The 27,080-nt window shown below is 40.1% G+C and overlaps 1 protein-coding gene across 1 annotated transcript; it reads right to left on the reverse strand.

The window, feature by feature from the left end:
- Window positions 1–4,143: 4,143 nt before the first annotated feature.
- On the reverse strand, window positions 4,144–20,914 carry abhd15a (abhydrolase domain containing 15a). The gene is made up of 3 exons (XM_034096711.2): window positions 20,009–20,914; window positions 9,215–9,567; window positions 4,144–6,531 (listed from the first exon to the last, which is right to left on the reverse strand). Exons 1-3 carry the CDS (start codon window positions 20,537–20,539, stop codon window positions 5,892–5,894), a joined length of 1,524 nt encoding a protein of 507 aa, XP_033952602.1. The 5' UTR covers window positions 20,540–20,914; the 3' UTR covers window positions 4,144–5,891.
- Window positions 20,915–27,080: the final 6,166 nt, after the last annotated feature.

Below are 27,080 nucleotides of genomic sequence, written 5' to 3' on the forward strand. Positions count from 1 at the left end.
ATGGACACTGATAGCAGTCTTAGATATTTCGAATTTCGTGTTCCTAATTAGCCAGGTTGCTTGTAATGACTTCCGATTACTTTAACCCAGCGCCATATAGATAGAAGAGTTACGACACCGGAAGTCCAAAAACGGTTATCGTCACGTGGTTCATGTAGACGAGGATCGTTCCCCGGAAGTTCATGGCGGACAGTGTGAATGCATTGATAACAGGAGATAGAACTACGATTTTTGTTAATTGTTAGTGAATAAAGGTTTTGATTTGCAATATTTATACAACAAATCGATGTGTATGTATTTACATCAATATGTTTTAAAAAATAAAATCGAATTTGCTAATATTAAGTGATAATATTAGGATTAGTGTGAACAACTAGTTTACATGTTACTAACAGTGCCTTGGTTAAAGAGCCTGTTGCTGTTTATTTATAGCTTTGAATTCTTTCAAACCAATATTATCTTCTTAAACTTGTATGGTAGTCAGGAGCATCACTTTCTAATGTTTATTGATATATTTAGAGGGAGGGGATCTAAAGTAATGCTTTACAATTCAGATTAGATTCATTTCTACCATTTTCTTAAATTCATGGTAGTTTCAGTAATCCCCTGGTAATTGAGGACACAAGTTATCTAAATGACTAATGTCATCTTTATGGCTTTCAGAAAGGACAGGAGACCGACAGGTGACTATCAAAGGACTAGCAGCAGCAGCAGGACTAGCAGCATATGATGATAATGATGATGTTAAATGTGTTGTTTTAGGAACATCCATTGCAAATACATGGAATTCAATAAACATTGAATAGCATATCATGCAGTTTGTCGGTGCCTTTTCCTCCGTGTTGTCCTGGTGTGCTGTGCTGCCTCCTAGTAGCCACCATGGTTTGATGTGCTGCCTGGGGATGCTCAAATCGCTCAGAGAAAGGAGTACGAATGTACGGCTTCCCCACTGACACAGAGCGGAGTAAAAAATGGCTGGCTCAAGTCAGCAGGAGCAATTTCACGACCAACAGCAACACAATATGTGATGTAATTATATACAAACACTGCATTTGCACTTTTTCACAAAACGAAAACCACACCATTGGGAAAGCTTAATGTTTTGTTTAATACAAAAAAACAGGGAAAGGCTTGAAAAACACAGAGTTGAGACTCAGGGTGCAGGGTGAGGGTCTCAGTGCAGGTATTCAGGCTCCATTGAATCCCCCTCTGGTTCTTGTGCTGAAAGAGGGAGTAACAGACAGGAGAAAGGGTTATACACACAGCACACCTATTGGATGGGAAATGCCTTGGGGAGATAAGGTGTTTACTTATATAAAACAGTATTAAACTTACCTTGTGTTTTCACTCTCACTTAAGTCCCTCTCCCTTTGCCATCAATCCAAAATCAGCTGAGCTGCAACATTATACAGACAGGTAATAATCAACATAATCACAAGGACACAATATGGCTCTGCTAAAAACACTCACTCTTACACGCACCAAAGTTATATTTATCTAATATTTAACTCCCTCCACCCCCGCATACAATCCCGTTTAGAAGCCCCTCTTCTCTAATTCAACATGTTGGACGAAATGACATTAAGAGAACGGAATTTACAATTAAAAGGCTGTTCAACGTGTGTTGCTAACTTGCTTCGGTATGCTAGCTTAATCTGTTATCTGTAAATGTTCCCTAAATCTACTAATTTAGGGATAATCCACTGACATCCTTTAATACACATGTTCATTTGAATCAGATGGACTGATAATATCCGCAATATAAATCTTTAAACTTCTTCTTACCTTTAAAAGTCCGTCACGAACGGTGTATTATGCTGCAACTCCACAGCTCTGCCAGCCTTGGCGCTAACTTCCGGGGAACGATTGAGAGGCTCCACGATCCGCCATTGCTGTAAAAAAGTGGTCCATTGGAGTGAACGGAGATGTCGTAACTCTTCTATTAAATAGCTCTGCTTTAACCTAAGCATTATCTGGAATAATGATGGTGTCACTTACATAGTATAGTAGTCACTGTGTTTGTGAGCTTGTGTGTTTGTATGCAGTGTTGGGTGTAACGCGTTACAAAAGTAACGGAGTTACAGTAATATATTACTTTTTGCTGTAACGAAGTAATGTAACGCATTACTAATGAAATGTGGGTAATATATTACCCGTTACAATGCTCAGTAACGCAGTTACAACACATTTTAACCCGAAATTAAATGGTGTTTTGTTTTGTAACAATGTACTAACATAGCGAGACATTCCGACACCAGACAAATTGTGCGGGTAGATTAGTAAACCTGGTGTTTACTCTTCAGGCTTCGCGCCGGGATCTTCGGGCAGTTGAATGTTCAAAAAAGAGAACGGAGCGAAAAATACCAACAACAAATTGTGTCAGGTGCGCGTGACCTGCTCCGCTGCGCGTGCATCATTTCCAAAGTGCTTCCACAGCAGTGACACACATTTGTGGATAATCATTTATACGAACATGGTTAAAGCAACCATCACTAAACGCCAGCAACACTGCATCTACTGCAGACCGTAGCAACAGGTCAGATGGGAACATCACGTTACCCTCCGTTGTGGACACTAGCTTACTCCCGCCTGACTCGCCGCCCTCAACCCCGGAGCAGCACTCTTCATCGCTCGAAACACCGCCGCCCCTCTGCGGCCCGCAGGTGCCAGCCAGGATACCACGGCAACACAGAGCCTGCCCAGGTATATCTAAACAAGTACCCGTCTGTACAGTGGGGTTAGGCGGTCATTTTGCAGCTCGTGGTATACAAATAGACAATGGCTAGAATATGTGAAAATAGTGCCATATTCTGCCATGCCTGTAGAAATGTTGGGTCAAAAATAATGCATACAATAGCACAGATGCCTTCACCACGAATGGCTACAAAAAGATCTCATATCCCAAGTTTATCAACGAGCTGATGTTGCAGCTGAAATGATCTCCAGGTCACAAAGTCAACCTGATGATGTGATACCAGTTCTCAAGCACAGTAAATGTTCTCTTCCCAGAGTATATGATGGGACCAAGGTGATGTTTAGTAGGCTACATGGTTTTAATAATACTTTTGCTTTTCAATGTTTGCCATTTCAAACCATGAGCTGGTTCAAATAATATTTGCCTTGATTTACAATATGTTCTCATTTGTTTTATCAGTAGGCTACAGCTTTGAAGCTTTTGTGTTTTTCTTTGTCATAGTCCATTTTGGACTATATGAAATATTTCAGGATTGCACTTTTAACTCACTTGAAATGTTCTCACTTGCTTGGTTTCAAAACATAACAAATGCCATAATCTGTTCATTGGGACCATCAATGCTATTTCTCATTGCTGTTGCCGGCCACTATTGCTCATGTAAACCTACTACTGCTGCGCTCCCTGTAACCTCAGAGGCACCCTGAGTCATTTTGTTCTGGAGCCGGGCCTGCACACGGCCACATGCTAAACACACTACAGAGCCCATTCCGTGTCCTGTTAGTGTTTACTTACTTAATACAAGTTGTCAGTAGCCTTAAGGGCCTACACAGTTGTTATGCTATACCACATTGCCCTTCACTGGATGTATAATGAGCTGCACTAAACTACATTTCAGCATTTAAAATACCTAGCCATTCTTTTGCGGTTATTTTGGTGAAAGTAACTAAAAAGTAACTAAAGTAGTGTAACTCATTACATTTCAGAGACAGTAATTTTGTAATGTAACTTATTACTTTCAAAAGAGAGTAATATGTAATATATTACTTTTTGGAAGTAACTTGCCCAACACTGTTTGTATGTGTGTGTACACCACAATCAGTTATTTTCTGCATGAGACTAGCAAACCTCCTGCAGATAATGAACATGTGTAAGAATATCCTGCATGTTTGTGACAGCTTGCATGTTTGTGTGAGGATGCGTGTTGACAATGTGTCTGCTGGCACACATTTTGTGTGTACACTGCTGTGTTCCAGCTGTCTGAGAGGATAAGGCTCAGTGGGCGGACAAACACTGCAGTGAATGTCACACACTCTTACAAACACACACACACACACACACACAAAGCGGTGGGAACTGTGCTATAATAGGGAGTGTCTATGGGCATGCAAGGAGCACGGATCCCAACTTTAATGAAATGCACTCAATAAATACAGATGATATAAGTAAAAAAACTATAAAACAATATTATACTATGCAATATGCTGTGTCAGTATGATACTTACTTACCTGTGGTCGAAGGATACATGTTATTCTTATATTGTACATACAAAATATAGAATGTGAATCCAACGTTTTTATTTTTTATAAAAAAAATTATATATTTTTTATTTTGTAACTTCCATCACACAAAATAACACATTCAGAAAGGTGTATCACATGTTTATGAAACAAAACAAATGATAGACAAACAGTGCTTGGTAGTTTTGTGAGGCTTTTTACTACTCTGAACCTTGGATTCTTGCTGCTTATTGAAGTTTTGAGCTGACATTTGAAATCTCTGAACACTTTTAACCCAATACCTATTACTTTGTCTAATGTAAATGTATATAATTAATTGGCTTAATTCACAAGACTAAACCCAAATAGCTCAATTTTACAGGGGAATTTCCGAACAACATTATGCTGCTAGGTCTTCATTTGAAACCAGCCTCCATCACAGCTCCACCTTCTCCACATCCTGAGCAGCACTGAAACCTTAGAGCACAGGGTTTAAATGATAAAGTGTTTCCAGCCAGCTCATTCAAATATCATTACCTCATGACACAGATTTTCCTCTAAAAGCAAACTTGGTTGAAATCACACATACGTTCTTCTATTCTGGGCATCACAAGACATTTCCCAACACAGAAGAGAACACTTAAAAATATACTTTCTGTAAAATGTACAGTAACACTGATGAGTTGAACTCATTTAGATTTAATTAACTTCATATTTTACAGGATTTGTATCTCCTTTCCTCTCTATGCACTGTATGCAGACTCCTAGATATGACGTACAGGACCAACCCTGACATTTGTTTATCTCCTTTAAGGACATAGGCTGCTTGAGCCATAATGTTATTGTTCCCATTCTGTGACCGGTCAACACTAGGTCACAGATGGTCTGTTGTTGTGGGTGCACTGGGACACTTCCTTCTTTGTTGTTTGTGGACTCCAAGGTATGACATCTTCGAGGCCATAAGTGACGGACGCAAGTGACTCACAACTGGTTAAACTATCTTATCAAAATATGTTGATTACTCTCTGTGAAACCAGTTAAATGGGCTAACGAGAGAGAGGTTCTCGAGAATTGACGTGGCAACCACCCGTGCAGTCAGACCGTGACGGTGTGACTTGTGATGTGAATTCTCCGGCCGTAACTCCAAATAAACCTCCAGTGTTTGACATCAAAGCTCCTGCTCTACCCTGTCTCCTTCGTGAGTCGGTGACTCCCACTGCATTGCTACACAGAAGTTTCCATAACAATGCACAATACGTTGAACAAGTCTCCTCCAATAGTCAGTGATAAAAAGAATAACAGCAAGATACTGCAGTAAGTGGGTTACAAATAAATTGTGTAAACTGTGTGAATTGTGAGGAAGATGAATAAATCTGATAAACAATAATGTATGTGTGACATAGAAAAAAGTATAGCCACTCATCTATAGGTGAGTTTAGTGTCAGCAGTTAAACATAACAACTGCATGCAAGCATGTGGCCTGTCATGACACTGGGTGTTCTATGGCTAACATCAAGTGTGTGAGAACCACACACACTTAAAAACACTCGTTGACCTCAGCACTTCACAACATCTGCAATTTTCTAATTTTGGACATCTTAACACTGAGTGCCACACTGGCAGAGTTCTTCACATCCCAGATCAACCCAAACAATATCAGACAGCACCAGTAAGTCCATTAGCTTCCATTAAGCTCCCCTCATCGTGTATAGGACCGCTGCCAGTTGTAAATGGCATGGATATTATGGGAACATTCTGGCACTCGTTTACACGTACTGACGCTGCGGTTGCGGAAAGTCCTCCCCGCTGCGCCTCCCCCCAGCCCCCTCCTCCTGGCAGCGAGCTGCTTGGTTCTCTCTTCTGCAGCGAAGAAGTCTGTGGTCGCCCTGAAGAACTCCAGCAGAGCTTTGTGGCTCCAGCTGATCTGACGGCTCCCCATCCCACTGCTTGGTGCAGCCACAGGACCGACTGAACCAGATGCCCCAGCGTGGCTCCCCTCGGACTGGGTGGAGAAACCACAGTGACCACCATGGTCAGTTAGGAGGAGGAAAAAATGTGGGTTTGTTTCAAAGAGTTCCAAGGGTATTGTTGATTGGGCATCACCGCGGATCGGGTCATCCTGTGCGCACACACTCAGAACAGGAATAGCCACTTCGTCCACATCTCTCAAAGGTTCATTGCGTTCCCAGTAAACATCCCAGGTAGCTGAGGTATTGCAGCTACTGCTCGTCCCCGGTGGTGCTATTGTCTGACAGAACAACGCCTCCTCCAGGTCACGCAGGGAACAGCTGGAAAACAGGGTGTCCGTCTGTATGGTTTCACCCAGCACCGTTTTGTACCTAACCACGTACATGCACACAAACAAACATGCACACAAAAAGAACACACATTTAGAGATACAACAAGAGGATACCAGTAAATCAATTTTGAAGAGCTGGATGGGTCTCATATTCCCCCGGTGCCATTGATTTGAGAAACTCTACCTGGGTCACGATGTCTCTCAGAATCAATGACTTTACACTGAGCAGGCTATCTGTTGCTATAGTAACCTAATCGTCTCTTTAATTGTCTGTGCCTTTCCAGTAAATGGTTAGTGATTACTTGTGTCTGCTTTTCTTACACTCCCTCTGTCACCGTGCCTCCTTTCTGGCTGACTTTAAATCCACACATATATGGTTGTCTCTGTGTAATTTGTCTTTACTGTGATTTTGTCAACCCAGTCTCACGGCATTTCGTGTTCACCAACATGATTTTTAATCTATTGATTCGTGTTCACCAACACGATTTCCCCCTTTTTTTCTTGTTGCACAGCACGATTTTAAAAGCAATGTATTTCTACTGGTAATGTGTTTTGTGCCTGCAGCACGTCTTTTTCTCCGGTCGGGTCGTGGAAGACCGGAAGCTGTGTGGTTCATAAAAACATGTTCTTACTCGATATCAAGCCACAATTATTGCTTTTATTTTAAATCGTATAATTTCGGACTTTTGTTGCAGTCTGTGAGGAAAATAAATGGTGCTCAGAGCCTCAGGATACTGAAATCTGTATTTTTTAAATCTTTTTTTCCTTCAAATTTTTTATTCTTTTCAAAATAACACAGTTATTTACTCACCAATAACACACAATTATCCGTGCTTGTATTTATTGCTTTAATTTCATTAACCTCGTGCTTTTTTGGCGTCCGTCAGGAACTGAATTTCAAAATGAAAATAACCGGAAACAGACATAGGCATTTTGAGCGATTACCCAAGATCCTCAGCTATGGTTTAAGCTCGCTGATTGGATGTATTAGCCGCAAGGCATGCTGGGATTTGATGTTTTTATGATATGAAATCCGTAAAACATTTTAAAATAATACTTAATTCAGAGTGTTCTTGCTTTTCTCTTTGAAAGTCATCACATAACGGCATTGTAATACACGATTCGGCTGCATTAAATATTACAGATCTGCCGTAGTTCTTTATTTATAGAGCCCTGATGAGAAGACCTTTGGAAAAACTGGAAGAAATGCCGCCGAAACTGAATACTTGACGTGGATCATAAATATATCAACAATTAAACAACATCTTCAATTTCTCTTCACACAATACGTCTCCTTGCAGTATCAACATTAATTCGGCTGACTTTTACATTTGATTTAATTCGTAGATAGGTTATATTTACACCATAACGGTGCACAGCTGATATAAAAGGACTTGTAGTTTTTAAAGATATTACTGATTTTCTTTGAATATAAGAATGTAAATACTGAGTCTGAAATAGTATAGCAATATGCTGTAAAATGATGTGAAAGCATGAATACAACTACACATCTTCAGATGTTGTACATACATAAGTGTCCTACACTAATAATATAAAGTTATTATGGCTGTGTGTACCTTGTGTGCACCGCCTAGTGGTTTAAGCACGTTATTGAATTATTGTTTTTATGTGTTATATTTGATTAAAAAAATTAATATTAAGAGTACATACTTTCATAGGGGGAAAGTAGAAGGTCTGTGATAGAAATATTATGAAATTAAAGCAATAAATACAAGCAAGGATAATTGTGTGTTATTGGTGAGTAAATAACAGTGTGTTAATTTTAAAAGAATAACAAATTAGAAGGAAAAAAGATTTTAAAAAATACAGATTTCAGTATCCTGAGGCTCTGAGCCCCATTTATTTTCCTCACAGACTGCAACAAAAGTCCGAAATTTAAAATAAAAGCAATAATTGTGGCTTGATATTGAATAAGAACCGTAAGAACATGTTTTTATGAACCACACAGTCTTCCACGACCCGACCGGAGAAAAAGACGTGCTGCAGGCACGAAACACATTACCAGTAGAAATACATTGCTTTTAAAATCGTGCTGTGCAACATGAAAAAAAGGGGGAAATCGTGTTGGTGAACACGAATCAATAGATTAAAAATCGTGTTGGTGAACACGAAATGCCGTGAGACTGGGTTGAATTTTGTATACCTTAAGCAGCAACCTTATGAAGCTTATTTTTATATTATTGACAAGGTGATGAATTCCCTGCGGTACATTTCTCAATATTCTTGCTTAAACTAGTGCACTGTGTTCCAAAGCGATAGGATGGATATGTGCTGTTCCTGTGCACCCTCCTTTAGAAATGTAATTACTTGATAGGTCAAAAAGTTATTTTGGTTGTTCTGGTCATGGTTTCCTATTAGTAATTACTAAAGTCAATTGCTGATACCTGGGAACGTGGCCACAACACCATTTTTAACAAACTATAAGGTAACTGTTGCTAAATGTATTTCAGGATAGACTAAGAACTACCCTACTTGCTGTGTTGTTTTTGTTTGACAGACATGCAGTGGTGTCCCTGTCATCCCAGCATTAACTTTGGTGAGTAGAATATCATAATCAAAACCTTTAAGGATATGTAAAGAGGACACATTGTTATGAGCCATAGTTTTCTTTTGGAAGCTTACAAAGTCATGTTCCCTTGAATGTTTGCTTAACCTCATCTTTATATTTTGTTTTCAGGTATTATAACCATTTTGCCACATACCTGCTGAGACATATCTTCTGGTAGAGCGCCAACGCCCACTGCAGGGGCCAGCACAGCGCTTTCTCAAACCAGCTCTGACAGCGAAAAACGGGGGACAGGCAGACGGCCGCTGTCACGTAGCTGGATGATCCACACTCCCCCAGGTAAGAGAGGAGGAGGCCGGACCCGGTGCTCTCACTCACTGCATACAGTTTCCCTGCAGGCTGTCGGTGGCGAATGTAGCGCACTGCCTCTCGCAGATCTGCAGGGTCACCGAACTGCTGCAGCTTCAGGGTGGTCAGCGGGGTGCCGTTGTGGCTTCTGCGGTTGAAAACTGCAGGGAGGTAGCCATGGGACAGTGCCGTTTCACACAACTGTGGGAAGATGGGTGGAGAAATTAAATAATAATATTTCCATATGTCAACAAAATATTACGGATTGTGGGCGTTTGCTGGGGAATTCAGTGTTTAGTGTGTTCAGCCATAAGAGTAAGACAAGATCCATCTTTAGTACATTTTATTTTTGTCCTGCTGAAATGAAACAGTGCCTAATTTTAGAAAATGGTTTACATGTCATTAGACTAAATGTGGATGTAACACCTGAAAACGGCATGTTACTTCTACTTTTTACTGTATGGAAAAAGAAATAAACAGTTGCCAGGGGAGGTGAGAACTCGGTACAATTACAGGATTAAGTGTTTCCCTCTTTAACTGTGCTGCTTCAGCACTGTTCACTGTAATACTACAGATTGTTTATTGTGTTATAATTTGACAGTATGAGACATTGGGGCTAAATAAATGAATGTAAGAAAATGTTATACAAGTGAATGAGAAGTAATACCCCTTTCCTGTTCCTTTCACTTTTTTGTAATGTTTAGCATAACTTTATCTTTTCCTTTAAGGCTCTTCAGAAACTGGCTCTCAAATATCATAGTTCTGCTAGTTCTCTCTCTGCATGTTTACAGTAAATTGTGTCAGGGAAGGAAAGCAGAAGAAAAATATTTACTTCTTGTGCTATATATAACTTCTTGTTGTATATTTTAGTAGCAGATGTGTATATATATATATATATATATATATATTTGAGTAGATCTCTTTGTTTGTATATGTGTTATTAAAGTGTTAAGTGTTTGTAACATACTTGGTATACATTTTGAAAGGAAAAAATACATATGACGCATCATCAGAAATGAGTCAGCCCAATGAGTCAGCCCTACGACTTTAATAGCTCTGAAAAGCTCTATTCCAGTTGCTGAATATTACCTTTTAGAATAAATTATTCAGTCAAGTACACAAACAGAGGGTTTGTCTGGAAAAAGAAGAGTATGTACATTCTTTGTTTCTCTACAAGCTTTGAAGTCACAAAACAATGGTGGTAGCCTGCAGGCAAATATATTTGTATTTATATTTGTGAGATTCCAAATGAGTTTCATCATGCTTTTTAAAATCTGCAGAAATATCAGAGGGATTTAGGGAGAGCTGCAGAATAGTTACATTAAATATTTAGCAGCTGAAAAAGGCTGCAGTAGGATTTTTTTGGGTTAATTTTTATAAAAAATAGGATTTACTCAGCTGAATATGTTGCCAGGCAGTGTTCGAGAGCACTGAGCAGAACATCATTCATTCATTCATGCATTAATTCATTTGCCCCCTTCTTAATAATTCCATAGATACAGTAGCATTTTGAAATATGACAGGATAGGACGAGCAATTTAAAATTAAACTGAGTCACTTTAGTTCAGCTTTATTACCAAAGACATTTAGACACATGATGAGACATTTCATAATTTAAAGTGTATATGAAGGTTGCTGAGATTAAATAAGGTGAGCTGGGTTTACGCCTGCCTGCTCAGTACATACAGCAACATTGATCTGATGCACTTTGTGAATAACAGGCATGAGTGATGAGTAACAACTGGTCACAATAAAAAAGAGCAAAACATTAAAAAAAAAATACCTTTTGTTCAGAATAAAAAGCTAATTATTGATTGCAATAATGAATACTGTTTTGACAATCAAATACATTTGCCAGCTGAGAGGGAACATTAGTCCAGAGTGCTTACTTAATGTGACTATTTATTAGTTTTAAATGTAGTAAAGTGATCCATTTCTAGATTCTATGCAGATTAAGGGTCTGGTCCCAAAAGGCTGTGTTGACACTGAATTTGTATTTGTTCAGCTCTGTGTCATTGCAGGAACAGTTAAAAAACAAACGGCAGCTACTCCGGCAGTTTTCTGCCTGAGCTGATAAACTGTCAGCTCTGTGACAAATTCCTGCAGCAGGGACTCCATACGCTGGACAACACGCCAGCTCTCATACACACCAGTGTTCTTCTTACACACACAACAAACCAGCCTGTCCTCCTACAAAAAACGACCATATAGGTAGGGTTGGGTATCGTTTGAATTTCCACGATTCCGATTCCGATTCTACTTTTCGATTCCGGTTCTTAACGGTTCTCGATTCCGATTCTTTGAGGGGCAGGGTAAAAAAATGATACATGCTTCTTCCACCAAAAAAATTACATTTATTCGAGAAACTTTTACACAGGTTAGTTTAAAGTAATATTCACATTAATCAGTCTGTTTATATTCACTGCTATGTAACTTTAACCTGAGAACCACTGAAGCTACAACAGTGCAACAGTCCAACTTTTAAAAACAGTTCTTGTTGAGAAAAACAAGCATATCTGCCTTCTCAGGCATACCGGGAAGAAATGTTTGAACATTTTGAAGTAAAATGCTTCAATCTGGTGCACACGCAGAATTACTAGAGACTAGATCTAGGGGGTACAACTCTAAACACCCATATGAAAAAGATCGGTTTACATTTTAATAATTAAATAACAAATAGCCTACATGTAACGCATTTTATTTTTGTTGTTCATTCATATCTTATTTTACTATTTTATTTATGCATATGTTTTTATCTCTCCAGTTTAAAACGATGTGTCTGGTTTACTGTCCTATAGTATACATTGGAATGATTTCAAACCTGTTTTATCCCAATCATTATAAAAGAGTGCCTTGGAAATATGTGTTTACATAAATTGTGATCAAAACGTTTGAGACCCACTGAGATAACTTAGACTAAAGTGAACTATTTAAACCCTCAGAGTCCTTTACCTCACTGAGCTGTAGTTATCAGCCTCTCAGTATGACTGGAGAGGACTCTCCCTCCACATCATTGTAGAAACATCTTCTTCTTATATCCGTCAGAGCAGCTAGCACCAGATGCTAATAACAACAGCGCCCTCCCTTTCTCCCTAGCTCACTCGCACTTTGGCTGTGAGCTGCGGTTGCCAGATAAGCCAACATCCCCCATTTTAATCACTTGCAGCGCCCATCGTACAGGGCAAATGAAACGTGTAGCCGGGGTGAAAAGGGTGTTACATTTACTTAATTATGAATGTTGTTACATCAAGGCCGAAAATTAGGATGAGCACCAACGGTCAAAACATTTTTTTTTTCTCCCAGAGCTGGCAGCGCAGCGCCTCCACAGATCTGGCGCCCTAGGCGAACATCTATAACGCCAGTGCAACGGGCCGGCCCTGGTCTCAGGTTACACTGTAGGAAATGTCCCGCCCCGCTGCAGTCATGCAGTAGGCTACGGAGAGCGGCGAGAAACATTTCCTCAGGAATCGAAAAGCGGAACCGAAATTCACATTTCTAAATGATGCCGTTGGAATCGAAATGTTGGAACCGGTTCCGAACCGGAACCGGTTCTCGGTACCCAACCCTACATATAGGTCGATTGTTCAGCAGCTAAATACGACCCAGAGTCACGTTTTAAAGTGTAGCACCTCTAGTGGTCGTGTAAGAAACAACATGCTCCTGTCGATTGCAAACGCTCCGGAGGGTCGTTTATTCACAAATAATCCTCTCTGGAAAATCCTAAATTGTGGAATAGTTTGGCCATTAAAATGCTTTTTTATTAGATTTCTAGCGAGAAGTGTATATTGTACTTATATAATCTACGTCCAGTGGATGTGTAGGATCTACAGTTTGATAGATATACGAAGATGATTTGAGGTCTCGCCAGGAGAACGTGTACTGTATATGGGGCAACTTCCATGTAAAGTTAGCGTGGGTGAAAACAGTATTTCTGGTCTCGAAGTTTTCATAATAAAACCGGAAGTATTCCCCACACTGTCAAATGATTACACAGTGTTATCTCCATTACTCATCCACTAAAAAACATCAGTTTATCCTTGTTAATTACACAATATTGATTGGTTTAAATTGTGTACAATGCTTTTGTGTTTTTAACCTTCGATTCGGAGAAACAAATAGTTTTTTCGGAGTTTAGACACTACAGAGTTTCCGAAGACACTACACTACCCAGAATCCCCAGCTATCGTTTGGGACTACAACATCCGCCTTGCTTTACAAACCCCGTGATTAGCCCTCAAGCTCTGTGATTGGATATTGGAGTGGCAGTGCGACAAGGTTACGCTGTCAAACAGCTCTTTGAAATGGAATGGAACCACGCCAGACTATCCAAAACTGGACTTGGACGGGTCCAGCCCGGCCCTCCCCCCCAGAATTACACTTGCTGGCTATTGTGTGTTTCGCAACATGTTCTATGGCACGTCTCTACTGGGAAATGTAGTTTTAAAAGATGTTTTCGTATTTCCCACAATTAGAAGTTGCCAGTATTAAACTGTATACATCCCTGGAGGTTTAGGGGATACGAAACACATTGGTGTTATCAAATTTAAAACATATAATTAATACATGGGTGAAAATTGCTTGTGTCCATAATGGGCAGCATTAATACCACATGACAGCTAAGGTCAGAAGAGCTTTATTTAACAGCTGGTCTTATGTCTGTGACCCCTCCTGTTGTTAATTGATAAGCCTGAAACATGCACTTGTCAAGGTTCAGATGCACATTTAGCAAATATGGCAGTAGCCATCGATCATCTTAAGTTAAGATACTTTATTGATCCCAAGTTGGGAAATGTTTTTGTTAGAGCAGCATGTACTACTTTGTTCTACTCCACTACAATTCAGAGGTTAACCTGGTATTTTTACTCTACTACATTTATTTTTGTTACTTTGCAGATTCTGATTAATGATGTGAAATATAAACAACCCTTAAATCAGACTTTAGTTACACCTGAGTAAAATTCAGCCTTATCAGTTTGTCTGTTTTGCACATCCTCCTGTTAATATCTTTGGACGTCCTGCACTAAACTGTTTTATTGTAGAGATCACTACAGTATCTTCTTGATATTTTCCATTCTATATTTCTATCATTGACCCCTATTTTGTATGTAGGCTACTCTTAATATTTAAATGTTTTCATCAAATATAACTTATTCTACAACTAAATTCAATAACGTGCTTTAACCACTAGGAGGTGCGGTTTAGACCAGTGGTCTAGTTAATAAAACATAATAATATCGTACATAATATGACTATAAACTTTATTGTGAAATTAAAACAGAACGTTAAAGGAAAATACAGTTTCAGTCTCTCGATGTGAAGCTTATGCATTGTACCATGAACTTGTATAGACCTGTAACAGTCAACTGCATGAGGAGTTGGAAAGGTAGTTCAGAAAATCAGTAATATCTTTAAAAACTACAAAAAAGTCCCTTTCCATCAGCTGTGCACCGTTATGGTGTAAATACAGACTATCTACTAATTGGATCAAATATAAAAGTCAGCCGAATTAGTGTTGATACTGCAAGGAGACGTATTGTGTGAAAAGAAATGGAAGATGTTGTTTAATTGTTGATATATTTATGGTCCACGTCACGTATTCAGTTTTGGCGGCATCTCTTCCAGTTTGTCAAAAGGTCTTCTGATCAGGGCTCTATAAATACATATCTAGGGCAGATATGTAATATTTAATGCAGCCGAACCGTGTATTGCAATGCCGTTATGTGATGACTTTCAAAGAGAAAAGCAAGAACACTCGGAATAAAGTATTATTATTATTGTTTTAATGTTTTCCGATTTCATATCACATAAACACCATATCCCGACGTGCATTGCGGCGTGATTTTAGCCTATCAAAACCTCTGAAAACAGAAATGTGTCTCTCAGAATCGAAAGAGAAAAACCTATGGGAAAAACACAAAAGCATTGTACAGAATTTAAACCAATTAATGTCGTATAATTAACTAGGATAAACTGATGTTTTTTAGTGGATGAGTAGTGCAGATATCACTTTTAAATCATTTGATCATTGGTTTTATTATGAAAACGGCGAGACCGGAAATACTGTTTTCAACCCGTAACTTTACATGGAAGCTTGCCGCATATACACGTTGTCCTGACAAAACCTCAAATCATCTTCGTAATATCTATCAAACTATAGATCCTACATATCGACTGGGCGTGGATTCTAAAAGTACAATATATACTTCTCGCTAGAAATCTAATCATAAAGCGTTTTAATGGCCAAACTATCCTACAATTTAGGATTTTACAGAGAGGGTTATTTGTGAATAAACAACCCTCTGTAACGTTTGCATTGAACGGGAGCACTAGAGGCCGACAATTTTAAAACGTAATTATAGGTCGTATTAAGCGCTTGAACAAACGACATATTTGGTCGTAATAAGGGCTTAAACAATCGACCCATTTGGTCGTATGAGTTGGAGGACGTGTTGCAACAAACACACACACACACACACACACACACACACACACACACACACACACACACACACACACACACACACACACACACACACACACACACACACACACACACACACACACACACACACACACACACACACTGCACTGAAACACATAAATACAAAAGGACTTAAACAATACCAATATTCCCTTCATGATAATTGAGGGGATCTTCCAGGAGTCCACCTCTTTTATTAAATAAACTCCAGGAGTTTCATCTCGACATGTTGCCACGAATCATGTTAAATTAAGGATGTTATTTAATTAGAAGCCTTTTAGAGGCAACAAAGCATCTCAATACAATGAGCTGTCCTCTATTCAGGTCAATAGTTTCCCTTAATACTCAACAGGCCTGTGATACTTTTCCAGGTAAAACAGTTGCTCTGCTGAGTTGGTAATGTTCAGGAGTGCAGCCAACATTTAATAAATAAGTTATACAATTAATTAATTAATTAATATGTTTTTATTTATTTATTACAATTTAGTTGAAAGATGTTGATATTGAAATGCATACATAGTGTATAGTTTCACCCAGCATTACATGTAGATGTCTTCTAAATATGTCCCTGCTCTGTTGATAAACTATGCTAGAAAGTTGCTAAAAGTTCATATAATCAAATCATTTCTTTCACAGTTACTGTACGTGTTATATATTAAATGCTATCCTCATAGACTAGAGAGTTGCTTGGTAGTGTCTGAACCAATTCATTGCATCAATATAGTTGGTTTCTTCTTTAACCCTTTGCATTTCAGAAGACAACAGGGGTTTTTCTACTTTGAAATAAAAAAGCAAAAATAATCATGTTTTTTCTTTTCTTTTTTTGTGTCTTGTGAACGTTTACAAATGGACTTTAAAATACACTGTGAAGTTGCAAGACAATCTATTCCTCTGGCTGAATTGCAAACGGACAAGCATCATAATCAAGCATTCAATGGGCATAATAGCTATTATTAAGGATATATGCCACAATAAACATATCAAGAACTGCATTCCCAACCATTTTTACATGCCTCATAGAGTGTTTCTCTTGTTGGTCTTATTATAAAGTGAAGCGATGTAAATAAGCATCTACTTCTTCCCTGCTTGGTAAGGAAGTTAATTGTTTGCATCTATTTGAAGACAGAGCATCAGCCATGAGTCATAACAGGAGTGCTGCCAAAACCAGAAGGGCAGATGGAATATTCCAGGTAGTGCAAGGAACGATTTGGAAAAGTGTTGGGCAATTTGAATGTTGCTGAACGTCTGGGGAAAATGTCCTCTGTGTCCAAACACCAACACCAATTTGATATGAGTAATGTAGCAGGACAATTATGGGCTACAAATCCTCCCTATTCCTCCCATGTTGACCCAATATGTACATAAGTATATTCCTATACTTTCAAAATGAAAATCACGATTTACACACAATCATTGTTTTATTTCAAAGCAATAGGCAACACAATAAGATGACTAACTGTCTTAGTATACATACATAAGGGGACAGAAAACACAAATCTAATTCCCCAATTGCTTCTCTACTTCTCATTGCAATGTTATATGGACATAGATATCAGGCATATGTCCTAAGTATTGCTGCTACTGTTACCATCTCTCATAGTCAATACAGTTAATGGTAACATTTTCCCACTTCTACTACATAAGCGTTTAGAGTGTTATCCAATCCTGCAATGCCTTTTGAAAACTCTAAAGCTGCTCTCTCAGCGAGCAGAAAGTCGGTAAAAAGGAATGGTCTGAAACACAATTATCTAAGTGTTGAGTGGTATATTACACATAATGACTGGATTACAGCATATCACACCTCATTAAGAGAAACAAATACTTGAAGTACAACAATTATTGGCAGCAAAATACTGAATATATCACTACTAAGTCACACCATTATACTGTAGTTAAACTGCTCAGATCTGCTCTGTTAAGAAAGTACTAAGGGTGTTAATCATAAGGCAAGTCTCCAGGAACATTTATGGCCTTTCCACACATTTCTCTAAACAGAGTGTGTGGCTCATACACACCCTCAGTATATTAAACTGTCCTTTGTGTGGGACATCTTCTCTGAGGTGGAGGGAAACTATGGTTTAAAATGTAGTTTGTTCATGATTGAGATCAAGAGATTTTAATAAAGGGTGTGAATTCAGAATCACTTGGACTTGTACATTTAGATCATCATAATGTTGTGATTTTAAACATTTTGTTACTATTTCTTGACTTGTTGAAAGTTATGAAAAGATTGTTCGAACTCGTAAGTTTACTGTCACAGTGTAAATAGGAGCTTATACTGCAGCAGACAGTTGGCTCTGATCAGAGTGGTTTCAATTTTCACATCTAACTCTCCAAGAAATCGAACAAGTGTATTTCCAGAGAAAACAATGGCAATTTTATTTTTGGTAAATGTGTAATACGATTCTATTGTAATGTAATTCACTGCACTGTTGTTGAACTAACTTACCAACTAGCTGAATGACTGAAGACATAATGAATGCCAGTGTATTCTGTATGTTTTGGTATGACCACACTATATATAACCACCTATACCATTATTTAAAGAGACTTGAATTACTTGAGACTACATAAAACAAAGAAGCATAAAACAAACTGAAAGTAAGTATATGAATGATTTAAAAGGAAATTGCTCATTCATACATTCATGAGTGCTGTAAATGTGGCGTGTTAGGAGAAGAAGGGGACAGGGACCAAAGCCCACACACGCTAAATAAAAACCTACCCTTCCCTCTCTCTGTGTAACAGATGGAACCGTGTCTGTGTATGCCTAGCAAACATAGCGCTTTTTGTCTTTCTCTTGCGACACACACACACACTGGGTTATGCAGAACAGTGATGGGAGCCATCTTAATTGGTGTATCTCCCTTGTGGTGCCTCAGCCCTCCGAGCGTGACAGCTGACAGATTCTCTCTACTCAGATGATAGCCTAAAAAACACCACACACAGATCCGTCTGAATGTGAAAATTACTTTTCATCTTTCAATCATATTTTGCGTTTTCCCATGGCCTTAAATCACCACTATTATTTTTTCATTTCCTTTTCTCTCTGTTGTGTCATCCCACTCCTCTCTTCATCCACTACTCTTTGTTTATGGTTGGTTTGAAATTAGTTATTAGCTCTAGATTAGTGTCCACCACATTTTGTTTTGTTGGTGTTGAGTTCTTGCAGAGTTGTTATATGACGTGTGTGTGTGTGTGTGTGTGTGTGTGTGTGTGTGTGTGTGTGTGTGTGTGTGTGTGTGTGTGTGTGTGTGTGTGTGTGTGTGTGTGTGTGTGTGTGTGTGTGTGTGTGTGTGTGTGTGTGTGTGTGTGTGTGTGTGTTGAATGAGCAGGCAGAGCCAACATGAGCATGATGCCAGGTGCCCAGAGATGTGGAGCAGCGCTTCACTTCCCCAGGCCCCTCAAGTCAAGCGATGCTTTGTAATCCCTCACTCAATTACCTCAGTCAGTGCATTGAAGGAGCAGTTGAAATACTGGTGCTGCCTCCACATCTGCTCTTTTCTTCCAACTAAGTGATTGCCTTTGCCCAAATGGCCTTTGTTGAGTTGCCCTGTCATCTTCCCACGTCTTTTTTTAAAATACTGAAAGCCTGACTTCTCTTTTGACTAGTTGTATTTAGTTTGCTTTGTTTTTGTTTAGTATTTACACTTTAGCTGTGGAAATGTTCACTTCTGCTTTTTAAAGTTTAGAATGGTACTTATCATGAATAACAGGCCCCTGCACTGTCATGCTGTTGCTGTAATGTTCCACCTGTTGACTCATGCTGTATACACAGATTGGACACAAAGAGCAGCTACAGAGTCCATGACACAACTGAGGAAGCATCTCATGTGGACATCCTTACCCTTGCCAATAACACAGATACAAATGGGATTCTGTTAGTTACAGCAGAGACTATGACACCAACCTTTAAATTAGCAGGTTTGTGGACTATTGACGTTTATTTCTTTGGTGAGGAAATTATGATGATCCTTGAGCCATCAGCTGTATGTGTGTTTTGTTATTTTGTTATTCTTTAACTTCTATTGAACTTCGTTGTCTTGATCTTTTGTAAGATTGACTGTGCAGCCTTTTGCACGGGTATGATTTACTTAGTTATTGAACTCCTATCATCCCTATGTTCGTTAGTGGAGTCTGTGAGAGAAGCCAAACACGCACCTTTAGCAGATTCCTTGTGATCTTCCCAAAAGAGTTTGGGATGATGAGCAGAACAGGACTGGCGGAGTGGCTGGAAGTCCTGCGTCGTTTCTGGTATGTGGGCACTGCCCAGTCCAAAGCCACCAGCCCCTCGTCGCTCAGCTGCAGGTTGTCCCGCACAAACTGGACCGGGCTGTCGTACGGACAGCACGCCTCATACACACTTTGGAGCAAGGCGCCGGCTCGCCACGTCCACCCGACACACGGCGAGTAATTACTGAAAGTCCTGCAGTGTTTTAAGAGATAGTTGGCCAGTGCGGACGGTTTGCAGATCAGTGCCACGGCGCGTTTCTTCTCGGCCCCCGCCTGGGCACCGTGGCTCCCCTCTTGCTCTGAGACGCACCTCCCGCTCTTGTCAATCTTCGCCAGTTGTGAGATCCCCAGTCCCTGATGCAAGGCATCCGACTGGCTCTCGGTGTTAAAATATTTGAAGCCTGGCCAGATTAAGACCACCAGGATCACAAAGCACAGAGCCACAAGCCATTCTAGCATTGACACGGTTTGGGAGAGCAAATGAACACAACACGGTCGCTTTCCACACCGTATTCTGGATCCTACGTTTTAATTATACATTTAAATGATCAAACACAGTCCACGAAAACATGGTGCCTCACACTGCGTCGATTTGGTCCTAAATTGATGCTCAGCTCGTCTGTGAAGTTTGTTGTTTCCCCGCGGTGCCAAGGCGCACCAGTCCTTCGTCCTTTAGGCGTGCGGTCTCAGTTACGCAGCGTCTCTTTTGTTCCAGCTCATTCCAAAAGCGACTTCATTTATCCATTACTGTTGACACTTTGAATTAACGAATTAACGTGATTCATGCATCAAACGCAAAGTGCTTCGCTCGAGCTGTTACTTCAACCCAGCTGCTGGGAGCGCAAGATATGTCTGTGGGCTTTGCAGCGCGCAGCTATAGTTGGAAACGCCTCCCATCATGTCCAACCCCCCTCGGAGTGAGCAGGTACTCTACACGTATCTGCTCTTATTAGCCATCTTCTTAATTGGCCTACTTTCAGTGCACATAGTACAAAAAGTGCATATTAATTGTTTAGACAATCTTCGTGAATCCCAGGAGCTTGTCTCTCTTTCTCTTCCTCACTCTTTCTGCCAGAGACATAACTTACCTTATACTAAACTGTAGTGAGCATGGTAATTATTCATATATTTCAGTGAATTCTTTCTAAATTGATTTGGCAACAGTTACGTTTGTAACAAGTGTGCAAGAGATTACAAATAAATAAAGCATGAGCCTAATTACGCTAACCTGTTTTAAAGGGGCTTGTTTGTGGGCACCATGCGTAATGAAACCTGGTAAGCATTTTGATGCATTTTAATAAAACAACTTCAGGTTGACTTCAGTATTAGTTTTGTAACTACTTTGAAGGGAAGGGTAAAATGAGTCTCTTCCTCTTTTAGTCTCAAAGACAACATTTAATCACTTTCTGAGACACAGCAACTTGTTGCAGCCTTGGTTGTTATTGTAAATATACATAAGATGGAATATTAAATGTACATCTGTGTTAAATATCACTCGACACCAGGTTGAGAATCAATGATCAGGTAACTAATTTATTCTTGCAAGAAGGAGCAGAGTTAAATCACATACAAAGGATATGGGTTAACTCACACACATGGGGTATGTTGCTCAAAGGAACAACAAAAAACATCAGGCTTATATAGTCCAAAACACAGGAGATAACAAAATCGTAAATCGAGGTGGCGCTAATATCAGCCGCGGCCCGCGGGTGTCGGAAAGTCGGGTCATCTGCAATGGGTCATCTGTGACGTCTTCTGGGAAGAGTCACGTACTTCCTTCACGCTTCATAGAAATGAGATATTTAGGAGACAGCTAGTCTGTCTTCTCATAAATATCAACAACCTGAAATGCCTTGCCTCCTCCTATCACAAGAAGAGGCAGCTGCAAGGTCATACACAGTTCAGAGCCACACATGATATCAGGGCATTAAAACAACCCAAAGAGTGGAGAAAACAGTATTTCTCCAACAATCTGTATCATGCAGAAACACACCTTAGTGCTCTTACTTTTGTTAGATTTCTGTGCCATCTGTTTTCGAGGAACACTTTCTTTTGGACACTCATTTAAAGGAATGCTCCACTCATTAGATAATTAATCAAAACTTCAGTATTTAGTGAAACATTATGTTTAAACCATACCCTGAAGAAATCAGCGATATTCTCCGGTAAATAATGATTGTATAGCTCTTTTTTATCCAAACCTGTATATTCCGCCAGGCAGCTGCCATTTTGGCCATTTTCAATAGTCACGTGATGGTCGTGACGTCATCCATGCGTTCACTTTGTAAACACACGAAAACATGGCGGAGTATTTGAGTTCGGACTCATCTAAATGATGGCAATACTGACATTCCTGTCTGCTAATGTATTGTCAGGGCCCCAGCAAACATTTTAGAACATTTACTGATTTAAGCTAGAGAATTAAAGCAGTCTGGACAGTCTTAGAAACGTCGCCGGACAATTACAAAGACTAGATAATTCCAAAAGATCCCTATCTACAAAACTTCAAATTCAAATATTTTATTAATTAAAAGGCCAACTACAGGCAAACAATACAATTGTGTATATCATGTAGGCTACTGCCCAAATAATATAAAATAAAGTTTTCTAAAAAGGCAAACAATACAACCCCAATGTAGGCCTACTTAGTAGATACAATGATTTTGATTACTAGATATGTATGCATGTAGTACCACCCTAGCTAGCGATTCCCTCTCTAGTTTAGCATACTCAGCCTCGTTGTCCCTGGCCCTAGAACCACAATTTTATGGGGCCGGAAAAACTGGGGACAAGTACCCGCTAGCCGGTACTACGCTATATGGAAAGGCCACCAAAAACTGTCCTGGACGCTAAAGGACGTTTAAACGGGGCTACCCGCAGCAATGGAAATGCGCCATAACATACCTTATTCTTACTCCTAGCACTACTTCTGGTCCTCCGTCGCTTCACACTTGCAGAGTCTCAACTGGCCGAACTGGTGTCCTGGTCGATGATGACACCAGAAAGACCGATGGCACTGCATCTCCATTAAGTAATGGTTGTTTAATAAATCCCATTTTATGTTTTATCATACTCTCAGAGTAGTCGTCCGGAAACTTGAAATGTTCTCTGCATACATGCGCCTGTGGATCTTTCGGTTCGGGCCGAGCACATTTCGCTAGCCACTGCCTCCGAACGTACTTCCTACGCTTACCCGTTGGCAATAGATGAAACCGAGCATTCTGTGGATTGTTCCTATCCGAATTGTGGCAATGTTTCGCGATACAATGAGGCATATTTCTATATAATTGAGAGAGTAACTAGAGTAAATAACATGAACATCAATTTGTCCTCGACACCAAACGCATAGTTTACGTCACTTCCGGTAAAATGGCACCGCCCACAGGGTTGATGTTATTTAGGTAATTAATCAGTTTAAAATCGGATTAAAAATAAAATAAAAATACTGGCAGAGACTGGTCTGTTTTATCGGATTCGGATGATAATTATTTAAAAATGCGTGTCATGAGCATTCCCTCCCTTTAACCGATGCCAGCAAAACACTTCACTGCAGTCTGCTGAACAAAAATGTATGGCAGTGTGAGCCAAAGAAAACAAACCCAAGCTGAAGTGACAAGGCAGAAGATTGCTGTATAGTGTTTGTTCAAATTTGTAATGACACCATTCTTGTGGTTTGGCCAGGGGAAAATACAATACAAATGGCTAAATGAGAGAAGCAAATGTTCAGAAAATGAAGACGAATGAGAGGCTGGGGATCTTGGTGTCACCTCAGAGACACTTTGAATGCCAGAGCAGAACAGCTTACAGCTGGAGCATTAGAGAGCGGGGGGTGGGGGGAGTTGTGTTGTGTTAATTGACTCAGTATGCAGTTCCAGACATTGCTCATGAGACACTTCCCATTTGTGCGTGAAAACCATCTGAGTTGTTAAAGCCCTATACGGACAGATGTAATGTAACTTTAGAAGCTCTTTGGTGGTCTAGTAAAACAGTTCAGTTGTTCACTTTAACAGGCCATCTGCACATGTCATTTCCTAAAATGTTATAATGATTTATTGCCCTTCATGCAAAACCTGCATTAACCCATTTTTTTGTTATCATAGATGTGTTTTTTCTTTAAATATCCAGAAACCAACACTATATTTAATGACCATTCCTGATTTTCTCATATGTATGATGTTTTTAGAGGCTACTGTTTGTCTGAACTGCAGGTGGAGCTAGATTTTCTCTCTCAGTGGGTTTCATATTGGCCTTGAGATAATAACATTTGAGCCAAAGCTAGAGATAAATGAATGAGTCTCCAAGTGGAGCACAACCTGTTGAAATATTTAAGGGTTGAAAATCACTTTTTGGTATTTTGTTTGGGGAGAATAATTAGTCATAACAGTCTCGAAACTGTATTTTGGAGAATCACAAGGTATGACCACAGTTAAACATAAAAACACATAATGGATATTTGTCTTGTTACGATATATATAAACACTTGACTTTTAGGTTCACATACTGTATGGAAGATCACGTCAAAATATGGTCCTCTACAGCTGTATGTCACAGTATATTTGTGACATTGTAAATGTTACTTGATTACATTTCTCAAAAGCACTATTTTATGATTTGTTTACATTTTCCCAAGTGTAATTTCTGCATCACTCTCAACACAGAAAGTATGTGAGGAATAGAGAAAGGAAGCATTCATGCCAGAACACACTCAATGTTTCCAAAAAAGGCCACTAAAGATAACGAAATAACCTGAATGCAACAATACAGTTTGCATTGATAAGAGGAGAAGAAAATGTCAATAAGGCCACTTGAACTTTGGGACCAGAACTAAAAGACTAGATTAGATAAGCCTATACATCAAGGTTTGACCTTTTATCCTGGGACAACTTGGTTGAAGACCCTAGAAACATCACAAGGTTTGTCTTGAAAAAACAAACAACCACTGCTGTCCTGTGTTTGAAGACCCTGACCTTTATCATTGTGAAACATGCAGCCCTTATTTCTTTCATTATTGGTATTGTGACTAAACTAGAGGCACATAACCAACTACTGAAGGAAAAGGGTGCAAGGAAGATAAAAAGAGCCTAACCAAATAACTTTCCCAGTCATTGACCCTGGCTAAGAAACTCTGACACACTGACACAAAGCCAAACCTAATCCACAATCAAACATTGTGCTTTGACACAGACACACACATTTTAACTATTTTCCCTGCGGAGCTGACAGAGGAGGAAAGGTACAGGGCTGAAAAGAAGACCTAGCTTAGAGGTTGCACTTTCTCTCATGATATATTTTATGAATCAGAAGTCTCTTGGGTGCAAATCTGAAGAAATGTACACAACTTTACCGTGGCAGATTAGATTAGTTTAGAAGTCAAGTTAAAGTCCATCCATCCATCCATCCATCTTCTCCCGCTTATCCGTGGTCGGGTCGCGGGGGTAGCAGTTCCAGCAGAGAGCCCCAAATGTTCTTTTCCCTGGCGACATCAACCAGCTCTGACTGGGGGATCCCAAGATCCCAGGCCAGCGAAGAGATATAATCCCTCCACCTGGTCCTAGGTCTACCCCTTGGTCTCTTCCCAGCTGGACGTGCCTGGAACACCTCCCTAGGGAGGCACCCAGGTGGCATCCTAACTAGGTGCCCGAACCACCTCAACTGGCTCCTTTCGACGCGAAGGAGGAGCGGCTCAACTCCGAGTCCGTCCCTGATGACCGAACTTCTCACCTTATCCCTAAGGGAGACACCAACCACCCTGCGGAGGAAACCCATCTCGGCCGCTTGTATCCGCGATCTCGTTCTTTCGGTCATGACCCATCCTTCATGACCATAGGTGAGGGTAGGAACGAAAATGGCCCGGTAGACAGAGAGCTTTGCCTTCTGGCTCAGCTCCCTTTTCGTCACAACAGTGCGGTAAAGCGACTGCAGTACCGCTCCCGCTGCTCCGATTCTCCGGCCCATCTCACGCTCCATTGTTCCCTCACTCGAGAACAAGACCCCGAGATACTTGAACTCCTTCACTTGGGGTAAGGACTCATTCCCTACTTGGAGTGGACAGTCCATCGGTTTCCTGCTGAGAACCATGGCCTCAGATTTGGAGGTGCTGATCCTCATCCCAGCCGCTTCACACTCGGTTGCGAACCGATCCAGTGAGTGCTGAAGGTCGCAGACCGATGAAGCCATCAGAACCACATCATCTGCAAAAAGCAGTGGTGCAATTCTTAATCCACCGAACCGCAGACCCCCTCCCCCACGACTACGCCTCGAAATCCGATCCATGTATATTACAAACAGGATTGGTGACAAAGCGCAGCTCTGGCGGAGGCCAACCCTCACCGGAAAAGGGTCCGACTTACTGCCGAGGACCCGGACACAGCTCTCGCTTTGGGAGTACAGAGATTGGATGGCCCTGAGTAGAGACCCCCTCACCCCATACTCCCGCAGCACCTGTTAAAGTTAAAGTAATTTTTTTTAAATATAGCACCAAATCATAACAGAAGCTATCACATGACACTTCATAGAGCAGACCAGCATAGCATTTCCTTCATGAGTGACACTGGCAATTTAAACAGGAAGAAACTTTGAGCAAAAGCCAACAACATTGGAAATACAGTTGCAAAAAAAATGTGAACCCTTTGGAATTACCTGGATTTCTGCATAAGTTGGTCATCTTATGTGTTCTGATCTTCATCTAAGTCACAACAATAGACAAACACAGTGCTTAAACTAATACCACACAAACAATATGTTTTAATTGAACACACCATGTAAACATTCACAGTGCAGGGTGGAACAAGTATGTGAACCCCTAGGCTAAAGACTTCTTCAAGAGCTAATTGGAGTCAGGAGTCAGCCAACCTGGAGTCCAATCAATGAGACGAGATTGGAGGTGTTGGTTAAAGCTGCCCTGCCCTATAAAAAATACACACCAGTTTTGAATTTGCTATTCTTAAGAAGCATTGCCAGATGTGAACCCCTCGCACAAAAGAGCTCTCAGAAGACCTAC

This window comes from Pseudochaenichthys georgianus, chromosome 13 (assembly GCF_902827115.2).
Source record: "Pseudochaenichthys georgianus chromosome 13, fPseGeo1.2, whole genome shotgun sequence".
NCBI classification, from domain to species: Eukaryota; Metazoa; Chordata; class Actinopteri; order Perciformes; family Channichthyidae; genus Pseudochaenichthys; species Pseudochaenichthys georgianus.